Source organism: Scyliorhinus canicula, chromosome 2, assembly GCF_902713615.1.
Source record: "Scyliorhinus canicula chromosome 2, sScyCan1.1, whole genome shotgun sequence".
Classification (NCBI taxonomy): Eukaryota; Metazoa; Chordata; class Chondrichthyes; order Carcharhiniformes; family Scyliorhinidae; genus Scyliorhinus; species Scyliorhinus canicula.
The window spans coordinates 122,759,873-122,775,576 of NC_052147.1; the positions used below are offsets into that span (position 1 = coordinate 122,759,873).

The 15,704-nt window shown below is 43.4% G+C and overlaps 1 protein-coding gene across 5 annotated transcripts in view; it reads left to right on the forward strand.

Moving 5' to 3' along the window:
• dph6 (diphthamine biosynthesis 6) overlaps positions 1-15,704 on the forward strand; it is a 355,827-nt gene that overhangs the window by 263,711 nt on the left and 76,412 nt on the right. For all 5 annotated transcript variants that reach the window (XM_038785975.1, XM_038785958.1, XM_038785967.1 and 2 more), the window contains exon 13: positions 3,266-3,511. In XM_038785975.1, coding sequence (XP_038641903.1) covers positions 3,266-3,511 — 246 coding nt within the window. The remainder of the gene's footprint in view (positions 1-3,265; positions 3,512-15,704) is intronic.

Below are 15,704 nucleotides of genomic sequence, written 5' to 3' on the forward strand. Positions count from 1 at the left end.
ACAGAATGGACTGGCGTACACCCCGCTGAACATCATGTCTGGCTCACCACACAAAAGGTGAAGCCTGGGGACGGTGAGCACCATGGCATCTGACCTATCAACCCAAGGCCTTACTGGCACGGTGTACCTTTCAGCCACAAGGGGACAGGGTGGGGGGGCAGTGAAGGATCATCAGACAACGGCCAACACTACACCCCATATCCCCCAAAAAGCTCACCACAGCATCCGTGTACAACAAAGGGGAATTTACCACACCCACCGAAGCTAAGGGAGCTGTCACCCCAGAATTCATACAGTACCGGTTCAATCAGGCATATCACCGAAACAAAAACACAGGGTTCACACAACCCTGTGTCTGTGGGTACAAAACTTGCAGCCATGCGGCAAGATCAGTACCCATGTAAAATACCGCTGTAGTCCATCTCATAGTCCCAGTCATCATGCTTTTCAAAATCAACAGCACACTCAGAAACCCTAACGACTGTCCAAAAGGGCAAAACGGCCAACTCCAATAAAGATTCCCCAGTAAACTGTTCTGCCACAGCAAGCCGGCATTGCGAAAGGACCGGCAACGGAAAACGGATGAAAACATTGCACGTCCATCACCAGAGATCTCTCTTTCTCAAAGTGGAATATCCAAGACACCTCTATACAGCAAGCATTCCTGAGTAAGTTAACTCTAATTAAAAGTGGATTGGGACCAGAGATGGTTTTGCTGTTTGAGTGGAAACAAAGTTGGCAGTTAAGGATTACAATGTATTGATTAGCATTATTTAAGGAGTAATTGTAAGCTGTGTTATTAATAAAGTTTTCTTTAGTATATCATATCCTTATTTTTGCAAGGAATCACTCCTGGATCGAAATATCCTTTCCTCAGTCTTACAAAATTATAATAAAATATCGGGGTTTCTGTCCAGCATCCTAGTTAGGGTCTTGTCCGGGATTGTAATAAAGAGGATCATAGAACAGTTGACCAAAGCCTGGTCAATTAATTAAAGTTGAAGGAAAATCTTAAAAGAGGAGAGATGAAAAGGTAGAGAGGCTTCAGGAAGAATTCCAGAGCTCAGAAACCAAATGTACATGTAAATTACAAGTCACATTCATATTATTTGGCTTCCAGCTCCTTCACCTTTCATCACAATTCGTTTAAATAAATGGTACTACTTTTAATCAACTTTTTAAAATGTACTATATGAACACCATAAGAAGCTTTTCTTACATCTTTTATTATAATAATCTTTAGTGTCACAAGTAGGCTAACATTAACACTGAAATGAAGTTACTGTGAAAATCCCCTAGTCACCACACTATGGATACTGTTCGGATATACTGAGGGAGAATTCAGAATGTCCAATTCACCTAACAAGCACATCTTTCGGGACTTGTGGGAAGAAACCGGATTACCTGGAGGAAACCCATGCAGACACGGGGAGAATGCGCAGAGTCCGCACAGACAGTGAACAAGCCAGGAATCGAACCAGAGTCCCTGGCACTGTGGAGCAACAGTGCTAACCACTGTGCTACCTGTTTAGCTAAATATCTATGGTTTTTAGCCCATAGTCAACTGTACCTGAACTGTACCCCTCTCCCACCTTGACAGGGTATAATATTTAGTTCTGTATATAGTGTAAAAACTTTTTCTTAAATTAGTTTGTGGAATCTCTCCTGAGTTTGTAGAGAAGGTGGAGACATAAGGGCTCAGATAATGATACCGGTAATGATACCGAAACTGCCATAATTGCTTTGCAAAAGTGACACCAACACCTGACATTCACACTTGTTTAACATGAAATTCCAGAAATTGTACCTCCTCGCGGTACATTGTTCACTGATGAAATCATCTAGAAATCACTGAATTGAGGTGAGCTTCCACTTTTTGTGCTGATATTCTCACTATAAAAACCTTTTTGAAAAAAAGTTGCAGCTTATTGAATGAAGTGTAATTGGGTTTTTATAAAGTACAAAGTTGTAATTAGTGCTGAACAACTTCTCTAACCCGGAAAAAGATAATTTTTGTAAGTGATGAATGTCAAATTTCTTTGTTGTATGATTAAAAAGAAAATTCTATAGCTTTTAAAGTAAAAAGATTTTTATCTCAAGACCTGTTTGGTATTTCATCTTCTACTATTATCCCATAATCCCACATATATGTCCCAGTTTTTTATTTCAGTTTCTGTAAAATTATTAATTATGAATGTTTGTCACTTTCTGCTTTGCAGCTTGTGATAATTCTTCAGTGTGATTGGCTGCTTAATATGCTTGATGGCATCACTGTTTCTAGAAGCTAGAGATCTCATAAAGCTGACAATAGTATGAAATTAATTCCAGGAAAGGAGAAATCCATGCCACGGAGCATATTAAATCTTTGTGGGCAGCTTTGTTCAAAGTCAATGACAAGTTTCATCACCTTGTCACGAACCACAAAATCTGGGCCAACATGATATTGTCCTCAGTTTTGCACACTTACTCAAAGCCCAGATGCTGGTGGATGCTCTGTGCTTCAGGTTCTTTCATGGTGGTGGTGGTGGTGTTGAGGGGGGGGGGGGGGGGGGGGGGAGGGGGGGGGTTGGGGGAGGGGGGGAGCGGGAAGGGTATTAGCCAGTCATGCTATCTCAGACCTCATCCTTGATGTTGATTACCAAGGTAATACCAATTCCTTGCTTCAACACTATTCATCCCTTGTCTTTGTAAACAAAGTTTGCCAGCTATGTTTATTCAAAAAAAAAACACAAGGAACTTTGCACAAACTAGTTAACGTTGTTAAGGCAAGCTGTCGAAGACAACTGGTAATCTTTAGAGATAAGGTGCATATCTCAATTAATTTGGTTCATTTTTTTATGCAAATGAAAAAAGCATTTACAGCCCACGGTATTTAGAAAACGTTTTCCTTGCTTATTTTGAACTTATTTCTCGCTCTATATTTTTGAATAGAAGACTTGGGAGGAGTTAAATTAATGAAGTTAGGAATAAATGATGCTTCATGCTTATTAACACACAGTTGCCATTGCTGAAGTGGTTGGGTGGGCTCATTTTTTGTTGCAATCTCCATATCGACTGTTGGAATAGATTCCTGAACAGCATAAATTATCTATCCATCTAGGATCTGCACTATAATAAAATGTTTATTTGTTGTATATATATATATAATATAATGTATGTAGCAATTTTTAATGTAAATTTGTTTGATCTATTTTGGATTTTGAAAAATCTCATTGCTTTTAGTAGAGATCAGCACATTGTTAATGCCTTTTATTTATCCTCTTAGGTTGGAGATGAGATATTTTGTGCTGGTCAGATTGGATTGATCCCATGCACCATGCAACTTAGCATAGGAGGTGTCAAATCTGAAGCTGCTCTCTCTCTGAGCCATGTCCAGAAAATTCTTGAGGCTGTGAAAAGTGAAACAAATCTAAGCAATATCTTGCTGGCAAACTGTTACGTCACTGACAAGAAATATATCTCCGTTGTTCAAAATCTCTGGCAAAAGAGCCTAAGGGAACATTCACAAGAGGTAAGCAATAGTATCTTGTCATACATAGACTTGTTCAGTGAAAGTGTTGAAAATACTATAGATTATTTGCTTTGCCGATTAACTTCAGTTAAAATTGCATTTACTTAACTACTTTTTTACACTTAACAGCAATAGTTCCCCAAGTTTATATACCCTTAACTTTTTTTTTCAGTATCAAACCAAACTTTACCCTGTCTGTCAAAATGTACCCAAATGAACTTCAGGCTCATTTCACAATGTAAACTTCTGTAGTTCACAAATGCAAAAATTACTTTGAAGTTCTTGGCAGTAAATGTTCAAATGTAACACACATTTGCATGTAACGCACAATACTTTCCTTCAGGAGAAAGTACATCAGAGAGACAGGCAGGAGTCCTGTTACATTGTTAAAACGTCCTGCACAATGAAATGTTATTTTATGTCCTCGAAAGGTATTTTTTGTTGCAACTTGAGAACTGCAGTGCAATAGAAAAGGATCTGGCTTCACTCAATCGCCTGACTCCAAAGGGGTGCATGTTAAAGAGTGTGTTCATACCTTTCATTATTGCAAAAAATATTTTGTGCTTTTTCTGTATAGTTGTGTTGGAAATGTGTTAGTCAGGTAGATGTTGAGATGCTGAACTTGTGTCACTGCTAATATTTGAGGTTCTTAATGTGAAAATCAGTTTTCATGATTGCTTTGATCTTCTGTCATTTTTCTTGTGCTCCTGTATCCTCTTTCAATCAAAGTATTTAATGGTCAGTGCTAAAATCTTCCATAAATGCCGGTTCACATTGACTGGTTTAACTTCTTCCTCTTCCCAAATATAATGCCTGGTGCTTCCACAGAATATTGTCATGTTACCTGAAAAGAGTCAATGAATTTACATCAGACTCTGATGCTAACTGGGCAGTGGCAGACTTTGTGGGGCCCTGCACTCATCCTCATTTCTGCCCCCCCCCCCGCAATGATGCCACGCCCCTTCCCCCAATTATATAATGTACACACTGACCCCGCCCACCCTCACCCCACAACACAAAAGCGCAAATTGAGCATGCTGCTTTAGTACTTTTTAACTTGTAAATACACCTGTATGAACAATCGCTGACTTAAAATCCAAGCTTACCTCTCGTCAGAATGGCAGTAAAGATGTTCAACATTGCAAAGTGTGTCCTCAGGAAGCAAACGTGTGCTGATGAGCAACAAAATGGAAAAATCAGCCAATGACTTCCTTGCAGCACAGGCCAGTGCAGGACAGAATGAGCCAGTCCTGTGCAGGAGCAAATACTCCAATCAACAAGATGCATCTGCTGCTGTTCAGTATATTTCAGAGTCTCATTCAGTTTCAAAAGTTAACTTCCTGTCACAAAATGAAATAAATTATTGCTGTAAATTCCCGTGAGTGGAGTGGTCAGTGAATCCAAGTCCAATCCATCTGCCTGTGCCAGTGTGGGCAACAGGGTACCTCTCAACAGCAAGTCATTCAACATTTCCAGGAGGTGCAGGGCTAGTGCTCCGCAAATGTTTTATAGAAGTTCACCAGGAATCTGTCCGGACCTGGTGCCTTCCTCGATTGCATGGATTGGATCCTCTCCATAACTTCCTCCAGTTCTAGTTGTGGTTCCAACCCCCGCCTCTTTCTTTTCTCCCCCACCACTGGTCGAGGAACCTCTTCATCTTCAAGTTCCCCTCCGGGGGCTCAGAAGTGTACAGCTCTCGGTAGAAAGTCGCAAAGGCCTCGATGATCTTGTCTGGCCCCATGATTAGTTTGCCATTCCTGTCCTTTGTAGCCATCCAGAAGGACCATGGGAATTATGGCCAACCCAAGACTCCGACAGATACAAAGCCTATGTGTATTTGAAACACAGGTAACCAGACCTGATTGAGCCCCCCCACCGCTCGTTTGCATTTCAATGGCCCATTTTTCCAGGACAATAGAACTCCAATCCAGAAACCGGTACAGCCACAGACTGATCGGCGCCACTCCCTTTACTCAGAAAGCCCAACTGCCAAGGTCAATGACCGCTAAGGACCTGCCCAGCCACCAAGGCACCCGGCCCTTTATTGGCCGACATCGAAGACAGTGATCGAGCCCTGTCGAACTATTGGGTCCAAGGTTAAGGACCGTCCCAAAGAGCGCGAAATCCCCGAGGGATAAAAGAGAGAACAGCCATGTGTTCTGTCTCTTTTGGATCCGGCCTGTACCAGCCCAACTGTAGCAGGAACAGCCAGCCAAGTTCAAGACCAGCGATCGCTATGTGACGGTTGAGCCCAGCAGAGACAGAGCCACTTTCTTCGAACCAGCCAAGTGAAATCCAGATAAAGGCCTTATCCATTTGCACAGTGCCCTGAAGTTAACTATAAGTTATTGTAGCTGATAGGTGTAGTTTAACTCGTAGTAGCCATGATGTTTGCATGTCGAGGTAACTCTTGTGTATGTCAATAAACCATCTTTTGAACTAACTAACTGGTTGTGTGGTCATTTGATCGATATAAGGGAAGGCTTGTGGTTCACCATCATTATCATGAATATTAGCAACAGTATTGGCGTCACTGTTGGGATCGAAAACAGGGAACACCTTCACCTGCGTTACCTCCTTCATAGCTGCCTGCTTTTGCAGAGTGCCTTGTAAGTGAGGAGGGCTGTGTCCAACCTTCATAGGGGTTACTGGGCCGGCCTGTCTCCAACCTCACATCCACAGAGTGTGGTGCATAGTCTGAGATTACTATTGAGGAGTATTCCGCCCCAGCTGCGCTGGAAGCACCGATTTACCAACTACAAAGATAAAGGAATATACTTTGAGGACTTGTAAGGGCAAGGAGAATTTCTTCTCCCTCGGATGGTTGAACCTCACCATCTGTTGCATAAAAGTGTTCAATTCCTTAGCCACTGCTGATTGTTGCCCTGATTTGGGGCTAGATTTGTCCGTCCTTGAGTCCTGTACGCAGTTGAAGTCTCACCCCATGATGAATCAGGGGGCGTTTAGGTCCAGGATCTCCACCATGGTATTTTTATGAAGTCGATGTCGTCCCAGTTATCGACATGTACGTTTACAAGAACCACTAGTGCCCCTTCCAGCACATTCCCAACCATTACATACCGTCCCCCAGGTCCATCACCGTGATTTTTTGCTGTAAAGGTTGTTCTTTTGCTGAAAAGTATGGCCACCCTTCGCCTTGGTACCGTAGCACACTTGGTATGTCTCGCCTCTCCCACTCTGCCTTCTCCTCAATCAGTCCTTCTCCCTCAGTTACGTCTGTTAGAGGAAGACCCTCAGGCCTTTGAGGTGTGCAAAGACTCTACATATTCTCACCGGGTCATTGAGTCCCCTGACGATCCAGGTGATTCTTCTGAAGGGGATTTTGTGTCTTCCCCCAACCCCCGTCTGCAGGGTCAGCCATACTTACCACATGGACGTACACCTGCATGCCGGGTTTTCCCCTTGCCTGTGGGCCATCCAAGATAGCCACCGATTTCTTCTTTAACCCAGCCATCGCCATGTGTGACCTGTTGTAACCAGCGTTCTACCCTTCACCACCACCCCCCGAACCTGCCTACCCTTGCTTTTAAAAGACTTCTCTGATGGATAGCAATGCTTAATTTGAAAAGCCATTCCCCATTTTGATCAAGTTTTATTTTGTCCGAGGGATATGAGTTGCTGATTGCTGCTTATTCCCCAAAGTAGATGCAATGCCAAACTAGAATGAACAAAGCTTTTTAAAATGTCGCTATGCTTCAGCCCCCGCAAACCCAGAGTAGCTAAATTTAACCCTTTGTTTGGTAACGAGGATTAATAATGGGTAAATGATGTAGCTAAAAAAAAATCAGAGATACGTGCAACACAGTGGAACAGTTGTTAGCACTGCTGCCCACATCGCCAGAGACCTGGGTTCAATTCCGGCCTTGGGTGATGGTGTGGAGTTTGCACGTTCTTCCCAGGTCTGTGTGGGTTTCCTCCGGTGCTCCAGCTTCTCCCCACAGTCCAAAGAATGGCAGGTTAGGTGGATTGGCCAGCTAAATGGTCCCTTAGTATCCAAGGATGTGTAGGTTAGGTTATGGGGATAGGGCTAGGGAGTTTGCCTCGGTAGGATGCTCTTTCAGAGGGTCAGTGCAGGCTCGATGGGCCAAATGGCTCCTTCAGTAACGGGATTCTATGATTAAATCATTCGGAATTACTGTGATTTCTATAATACATGGCAGTCAATGACACCCGCGAATGACTCCAGTTTTTCATTCCTTAGCTTGAGCGAAAATTAAATTTGGATTTTCTCAGCAGCGAGACAATATTATTGCATTTATTTCCATGTTTGCTTTAGCTGCAGATTTCATGTTTAACGCTCATATTTTTCTTGCTGTATTATATATTTGAACATTACTGAGTCCATCTCCTAACTTCTGCACGCCGGTTCACATGGAAGGGCAAATGAAATGTTTTCTTTGCACCCCACCGCCACGTCCATTTTAAATGTTGTTAGCAGTTGAGCAAAACTCGCGGTGTGCACTTAAGCCCAACAGAGCCAACTGAGAGTCAATTTAACCCAAGTTTGCTGCAGGTTTGGAAAGTCAATTTACATTGCCCTTTCTCTTCTTTCTTTGGAGATATCTTATTTCTGATGTTGAATTTAATTTATAATCTCCATGTCCTATCATCATGATGTTTCTTTTGCCTGACTGCCAAAGTGCACAAAAATACAAGCAAGACTGTTAACTTGCCATTATTCTAAATTGGTTCAATGCCGGACCAGTGAAACTTGGGCCACAAGTACAATGAGAAATTGTAAATCCACCTACAGCACCTCCGACCCAGACGACAGAAATCTGATCTGAGAAAATAAGTTTGAGTGTGAAGTCCTCAGCTGCTGGGGTTTCCAGTTCCACTGTTGCAGTAAAATCTACAGAACGCTGTTCGGACAGCTCCCTCATTACACACCAACTTTAGCAAAGGCGCAGACTAAATTCTGCTTCACAGTGATGCCAGAGTTGGCGTATATTCACCACATGGAAATGCAGGCGCAACAACATTACATAATTATGAAAAACATTTGTGAATTAGACATGCTCCAAGATCAGGCACTTTTCTCAGTAGCACCAAACCGTAAAGTCACTTGAGTGATAATTGACCTTTCAGCTAATTAGGATGGACTTGCACTTTAAAGACTCAATCATTATTTACCAATTAACAATACGTTTCAAAATCAATGAATCTCAAACAAATGTAATCAATTCTAATCCTTGTGCAACACACAGCTCAGTGACTAATACTACTGTCATCACTCCCAAAAGCTTGCTTGGAAACTGAAGTGCAACAATTTGGGGACCCAAACACGTTTACAAAGTACCAAACATGCAGTGCAATCTCTTCAGTCACACCAACGATGAGAAAACATTTTTGAATCATGAAAATAACCTGAGTTTAATCCATCTCATACTATTTTAAATGAAATATTTTATTCTCATTACAGTGTAAAACACACAGGTTTAAGCACATTTGCAGTCTTACCGTTTAATGTTACCACGGATAGATTAGTTTTTCTGGAACTCTAAAGATGCCATAGACCAGATGAAAAAATCAATTGTGCCTGTTTCAGCCTTTATGTTGTGTATCCCTCTTGTATTGCCTAAATAACATCCATATAATTTTGTCATTTAGCTTGTTAGCTTTTGATAATTTGGTTAAACAAAACAGAAAATCTCCGATAGAAATGATGAGCGCCTTATGTGTATTTATGCAAACCTTCATTCACCTCCGAGGGTGATTGAAGCTGCAAAAATGTTTAAATTATTTGATAACGATTCACTTTTAAGAGGTTATTGATCATGACTGCATTTCAGAGCTGAAGATAGGTCTCTATTCTAAAGGTCCCAATACTACGCCCAGGCAATGATATCCCTATAATATTATGTTAGCACGTGATGAAATGTACACGCTAGACTGCGGCCAGTATTATACCATGATTAAGCTTTTTCAGGAGAAATTTCAGTCCAAAACATCACCCAAGTCAAGCAGCTGAAGTGAAAGCAATTTCTGTTCACAAAATGTACCACATACATGGTTTACCCTCGCCTGTTGCTTCCATTGCAGGCAGCACAAGTTTTGTGCTTCTATTTTGTATCTGTCATGAGCCTGTGGAGTTTTTGAAGGACCGTGATTAAACTCCCTCTGCTGGAAGTGAATGAATTTCTATTTTTGGTTAGTAAATCAGGGGAGAGCGCGAACGCAGTCCCCCGCTACCACTGTTCATTTATGCGATTACAGCATGCAGCCAGTGTTAATTGTGCTGTTGAGCGGCTGCATGCCTGAACAGGGAACTCCAGAGAGGTTAGCATGTCCTGAAATTAGCCTGTGCTATTTGAAACCAGCCTGCCCCTCTTCAAGGGAATGTACATTTTGGCTGGGGTGGTGTTGGAAGTGGCTGTCCTGCGAAAAGGATGATAAAAGGAGGGAGCGTGGGTTACAAGGTTACAACAGCAGTTGGACAGGCAGAGAATGACAGGTTACCTACAGGGAGCCATATGGCCCTCCCGACAGACACTGCTGCTGAGGGAAGAAAGTATCGCCGTCAATGGCAACAGTGTAGCCCCAAGGACCTGGATGCAGTGTCACAAAAGATAGCGGTATGAGCATTTGACTTGTACGAGTACTCAAATATTTATACCTACTTGTATGGTAGTGTACCAAGGATGTTGCAGGAATATCTGGTCAGTTAGTTTGGTTGGTTAGATAGCTAGAGTATAATGCAGATTATGCCAATCCCCATTCCAACTGTGGTAGTTCATGGAGGCCTGTCCCCTTGCCTTGCCCCATGTTGATGTGGGGTGTTGCCCCGAAGCTATATAACCAATTGACTGCCTCTCAATTGGGAGATGCCTGTGACCATTTGTGGAGTATTTGCGGACCATTCACCTCACCGGTGAGTGCAACCTGAAGGCTTCTCAATTCACCGGGCGGACCGCACCGCGTCATCAGGCAAACCGAAGGGTGGAGGGGTTTGCCTCCTCATCAACTCCTCCTGGTGCTTGGATGTGGCGACCCTGGTGACCTACTGCTCCCCGGATCTGGAATACCTGACCGTGAAGTGCCGTCCATACTATGTTCCACGCGAGTTCACTTCAGCCATTATCACAGCAGTCTACATACCACCCCAGGCAGAAGTGAGGAAGGCGCTGGACGAACTGTACACAGTTATAAACAACTGCGAAACAGAACACCCCGAGGCCTTGTTCATCGTGGCCGGAGACTTCAACAAGGCCAACCTCAAGAGTGTACTGCCAAAGTTCCACCAGCACATCTCCTGACCCACCAGGAGTGACAACACTCTTGACCACTGCTACTCAAAAATCAAGGGCGCCTACCATTCCATCCCCCGACCGCACTTTGGGAAATCAGACCATATGATGGTGCGCCGTCTCACGGCATACAAGCAGAAACTCAAGCGGGAGAATCCATCTAAGAAGGTGGTGCAGTGCTGGTCCGAGGAGACAGAAGAGCTCTTACGTTACTGCTTAGAGACAGCGGACTGGTCCATATTTAAGAACTCAGTGACCAACTTAAATGAGTATGCCACCACTGTCACAGACTTCAACAGCAAATGTGTGGACAACTGCGTGCCAAAGAAAACGGTACGTACGTTCCCCAACCAGAAACCATGGCTCAATCGTGAGATTGACTCCCGACTGAAGGACAGATCTGAGGTGTTCAAGCCAGACAACCTTGACCTATACAAGAAATCCAGGTACAACCTCCGCAAAGTCATCTGAGATGCCAAGAGATAATATCACGCCAAGCTAGAGTCACAGACAGACTCTTGCCGATTGTGGCAAGGACTAAACAACATAGCGGGCTACAAAGCGAAGCTGAGTAGTATCTCTGGCAGCAGCGCACCCCTCCCCGATGAACTCAATGCATTCTATGCTCGAATCTAGGAGGTAACCAACAATCTGTTGTTGAGTGCCCCAGCAGCCCATAACTCACCCATGCCCACCATTACAGCTTCCGAAGTCAGATCGGCCTTCCTGAAACTGAACCCTCGGAAGGTGATGGGCCCGGATGGGATCCCTGGTCATGCACTCAGAGCCTGCGCGAACCAGCTGGCAGATGTGTTCGCAGATATCTTTTACCTGTCCCTACTCTACTCCGAGGTCCCCACCTGCAATCAACTCCATACTCCCAGAACGCCTTGGTCCACTGCAATTCGCATAATGTCACAACCAATCCACAGCAGACGCCATTTCCCTGGCCCTACACTCATCCCCAGAGCATCTCGACAACAAGGACTCCTACATCAGACTCCTATGTATTGACTACTGCTCCGCGCCTTCAACACCAAAATCCCAGCCAAGCTCATATCAAAGCTCCAAAACCTAGGACTTGGCTCCCCAGTCTGCAACTGGATCCTCGATTTTCTGACCAACAGACCACAATCAGTAAGAATGGACAACAATCCCTCCTCCATAATAGTCCTCAATTACCGGGGCCCCGCAAGGCTGCGTACTTAGCCCCCTATTCTATTCCCTGTACACACACAATTGCGTGGCAAAATTTGGTTCCAACTCAATCTACAAGTTTGCTGACGCTACAACCACAGTGGGCCGGATCTCGAATAACAAGTCAGAATGCAGGAGGGAGATAAAGAACCTAGTGGAGTGGTGCAGCGACAGCAATCTCTCCCTCAATGCCAGCAAAACTAAAGAGCTGGTCATTGACTTCAGGAAGCAAAGTACTGTACACGCCCCTGTCAGCATCAACGGGGCCAAGGTGGAGATGGTTAGCAGTTTCAAATTCCTAGGGGTGCACATCCCCAAAAATCTGTCCTGGTCCACCCACATCGGCGCTACCACCAAGAAAGCACAACAGCGCCTATTCTTCCTCAGGAAACTAAGGAAATTCAGCATGTATACATTAACCCTTACCAACTTTTACAGATGCACCATAGAAAACATCCTATCTGGCTGCATCACAGCCTGGTATGGAAACTGCTCGGCCCAGGACTGCAAGAAACTTCAGAGAGTGGCGAACACTGCCCAGTCCATCACACGAACCCGCCTCACACTATTGACTCCATCTACACCTCCTGCTGCCTGGGGAAAGCGGGCAGCATAATCAAAGACCCCTCCAACCCGGCTTACTCACTCTTCCAACTTCTTCCATCGGGCAGCAGATACAGAAGTCTGAGAACACGCACAAACAGACTCAAAAACAGCTTCTTCCCCACTGTTACCTGACTCCTAAATGATCCTCTTATGGACTGACCTCATTAACACTACACCCTGTATGCTTCATTCGATGCCAGTGCTTATGTAGTTACATTTTATACCTTGTTTTGCCCTATTATGTATTTTCTTTTATTCCCTTTTCTTCCCATGTACTTAATGATCTGTTGAGCTGCTCGCAGAAAAATACTTTTCACTGTACCTCGGTCCACGTGACAACAAACAAATCCAATCCAGTATGGCAAATTTACTGAATGATGTCATTTGCACACATACGTTTCGATCTCTATTGGCAGTCAGAACAGGTAGCTGGTGAGACAAAAGCTGGTATTATTTGATAATCTCTCTTATTTCACCTCATTGATGAGCATCCAGAATAATAGTTGTGACCAGGCTGGTTAGATGGCTATAGAGTATGGTGCAGAATTACGCCAGCTGCATGGGTTTAAGTGCAATTTTACACTGCATATTTCCACGCATTTGTTGACCATCTCAATTGGCTGAAAGAAGATTGCTCCTCATCTGTTCTTGTTGTATTTTAACCTCCAAAGTGTCAGCCTCTCTCTGGACTTGATTACCTTACATCTCACTGTTTGGAAAACCTGACCAACTGCTTGTGACCCTGCCCCTTTGTTTTATCCCTTTTTCACAGTCAGGAATTTAAAGGTTTCCAATCCAATGCTTTTGAGTCTTTTTCGTGACTGGCCAGACAGGTTACAAGCTGCTTATTGCTTGTGGCCTACAGGGAAAGCAACCTGGAAGCTGGCCTATCAGCATCTTAACTGTAGACCATTTCTGAGCTATTTTTAAAATCTTGTGTCAAGAAACTGGAATCCCCATTTTAAGTTCCGCCACTTTAAGTCGTTTTGTTTAAATTAGCCGTTTTTAGGGCTGAAATTCCCAATTTCCGTTGTCCATTACTATCTTGCGTTGCTTTGCATCATTGCTCTGTGCTGTCTTATGTCGCATTACCTTTCTGTTTTTCACCATCACCTTTGTGATGTCCATTCACCTAAGGAAGGAGCAGTGCTCCGAAAACTAGTGATTTAACCTGGTGTTGTAAGACTTATTACTGTCCATTTATGATGTTTCATATTGCCATTTCATGTTGGGTTGATATTGCATCCCGTGATCTGATCACAACAATTCTGAATGGAATCCAAGGAGAGGTGTTCAGTTGCACTCAAAGGATTTGCAATTTGTTTTTGTCCTAAAGTTATGAAGCAAACTTTTCCAAGGAGAATATCCAAATGAACAGGATTTGTTTACAAAGAAGAAGTTGGAGCCTGAGCTGGTCATTTTTGTGAAGAAAAGACACATTTCGTATTCAGCATGATGGTTTGAATTGTGGAGCCTTGCATTGGGTGATGCAGGGAGGCAATTTTAAAGTCAGTGAAGAGAGGGGTGCAACATTTGCCACTGCAGAATACATGGGTACATTGCTTTCCTTGCAGTGAGGCTTGTTTGGGTAAAAAATACAGAGCGCAGTACCTACCGTGCAGGAGGCTGGCTCTGCAACTTTCGGATTAATTTTGGAGCCCATAAGTCTGGCTATTGTTCAATTCTGCAGCAGGTGAGGCAGAGGGACCATTTTCAAGCCAGTGAGAGAGCCCAGCAAGAAAGCCACCTCCATTGACACACTTTACAGGTGTCCCCAGAGCTTCCCTGCAGAGGTAAAACATCTACAATGACTCACGATGACTGACCAAAATGGGAAGGCATTGAACACAGACTTTGTGAGGAGCGTAGAGGCGAAGTCAAGATGGCGAGAGAGCGCAAAATCCTCCAAGCAGCTTAACTACCCGACCCTCCCACCTGCCCCACATGTCACAGAGTCCAGAGATCTTGTATTGGATTTCTCAGCCATCTCGGAACCCATCGAACCAGAGTGAAAGCAAGTCATCCTCAATCTGAGCGACTGCCGAAAAATAAAGCGGCATTGGTGAACGTTATCTAATTTGAACGTAGAGAGTATTTATTTTAGATTTCATGATGTTTTGCAGGTTATTTCAGTTAGGAATGCAGAGCATTTGTTATGGGCCAGGGTTTAGAGAACCCCAAAGTGTATCATGGAGTTCACTTGACCCACAACTTTTAATAGATTGTGGTATGGGGAGCACATGACCCACTCTACAGGTGTGGTACAGCAGAAATGGAAAAGTATTTGTTAAAGCAAAACAATGTTTATTATATGAACTCAAGTTAACTTTTTTAAAACATACAGTGAATATCTTAGCAACCATTAGTTTAAATACAACCCCCAAAGAATACAACACTATGTAATCCTTAAGCTGTCCTTTTAACATCCAGAAGACAAAAGAAACACCTTTTAACAGAGCACATCAGGTTTACATTCACTACTGAGAACATTTATAATTCTGAATTCACCAAATGATTAAGAGATGGTCTTTTCATGGCAGAGAGAATAACAGTACACCTGATTTGTCTGGCTTCAGCTCCAACACTGAAAAACGAAACCAAAAAACACAGACACACCCAAGCTTTCCTCAAAGTGAAACTAAAAAGCAGAGCCAGAGCTCAGCTCCACCCACACTCTGACATCACTGTAGTAACTTCAGCAGCCAAACATTTCTTAAAGTGACATTCTCATGACACTTTGAACATGCACAGTTCGGTATTTCAACTTGTACATTGGGTTTTCCAGGCAAGAAATGTCCGAAGGAACATAACTCTGATTTTAACATTGATTCCGATGGGAACCTTTGATTCATTTAAAGCTGCTCATTTAAAGAGAAACATTTCCTTCCTCCTGGACTCCACCTCGCCCACCAGAGCAGTCATTATGGAGGCAACCCATCATGGAGCCCTCCGCCTTGTCTGTTGTAAGAATCCTTCCCTCCTTCCTGTTTATTTCCTCTGTTCCCATTTTTAAAATTTTATTATTTTCGGTCCTTGATCCATAATTGCATGTGCCTCTCTCTCTCTCTTGCTGTGAACCTGAAATCATGCTGAGTTTGCAGAAAAGTAGACAACTTTGCCAA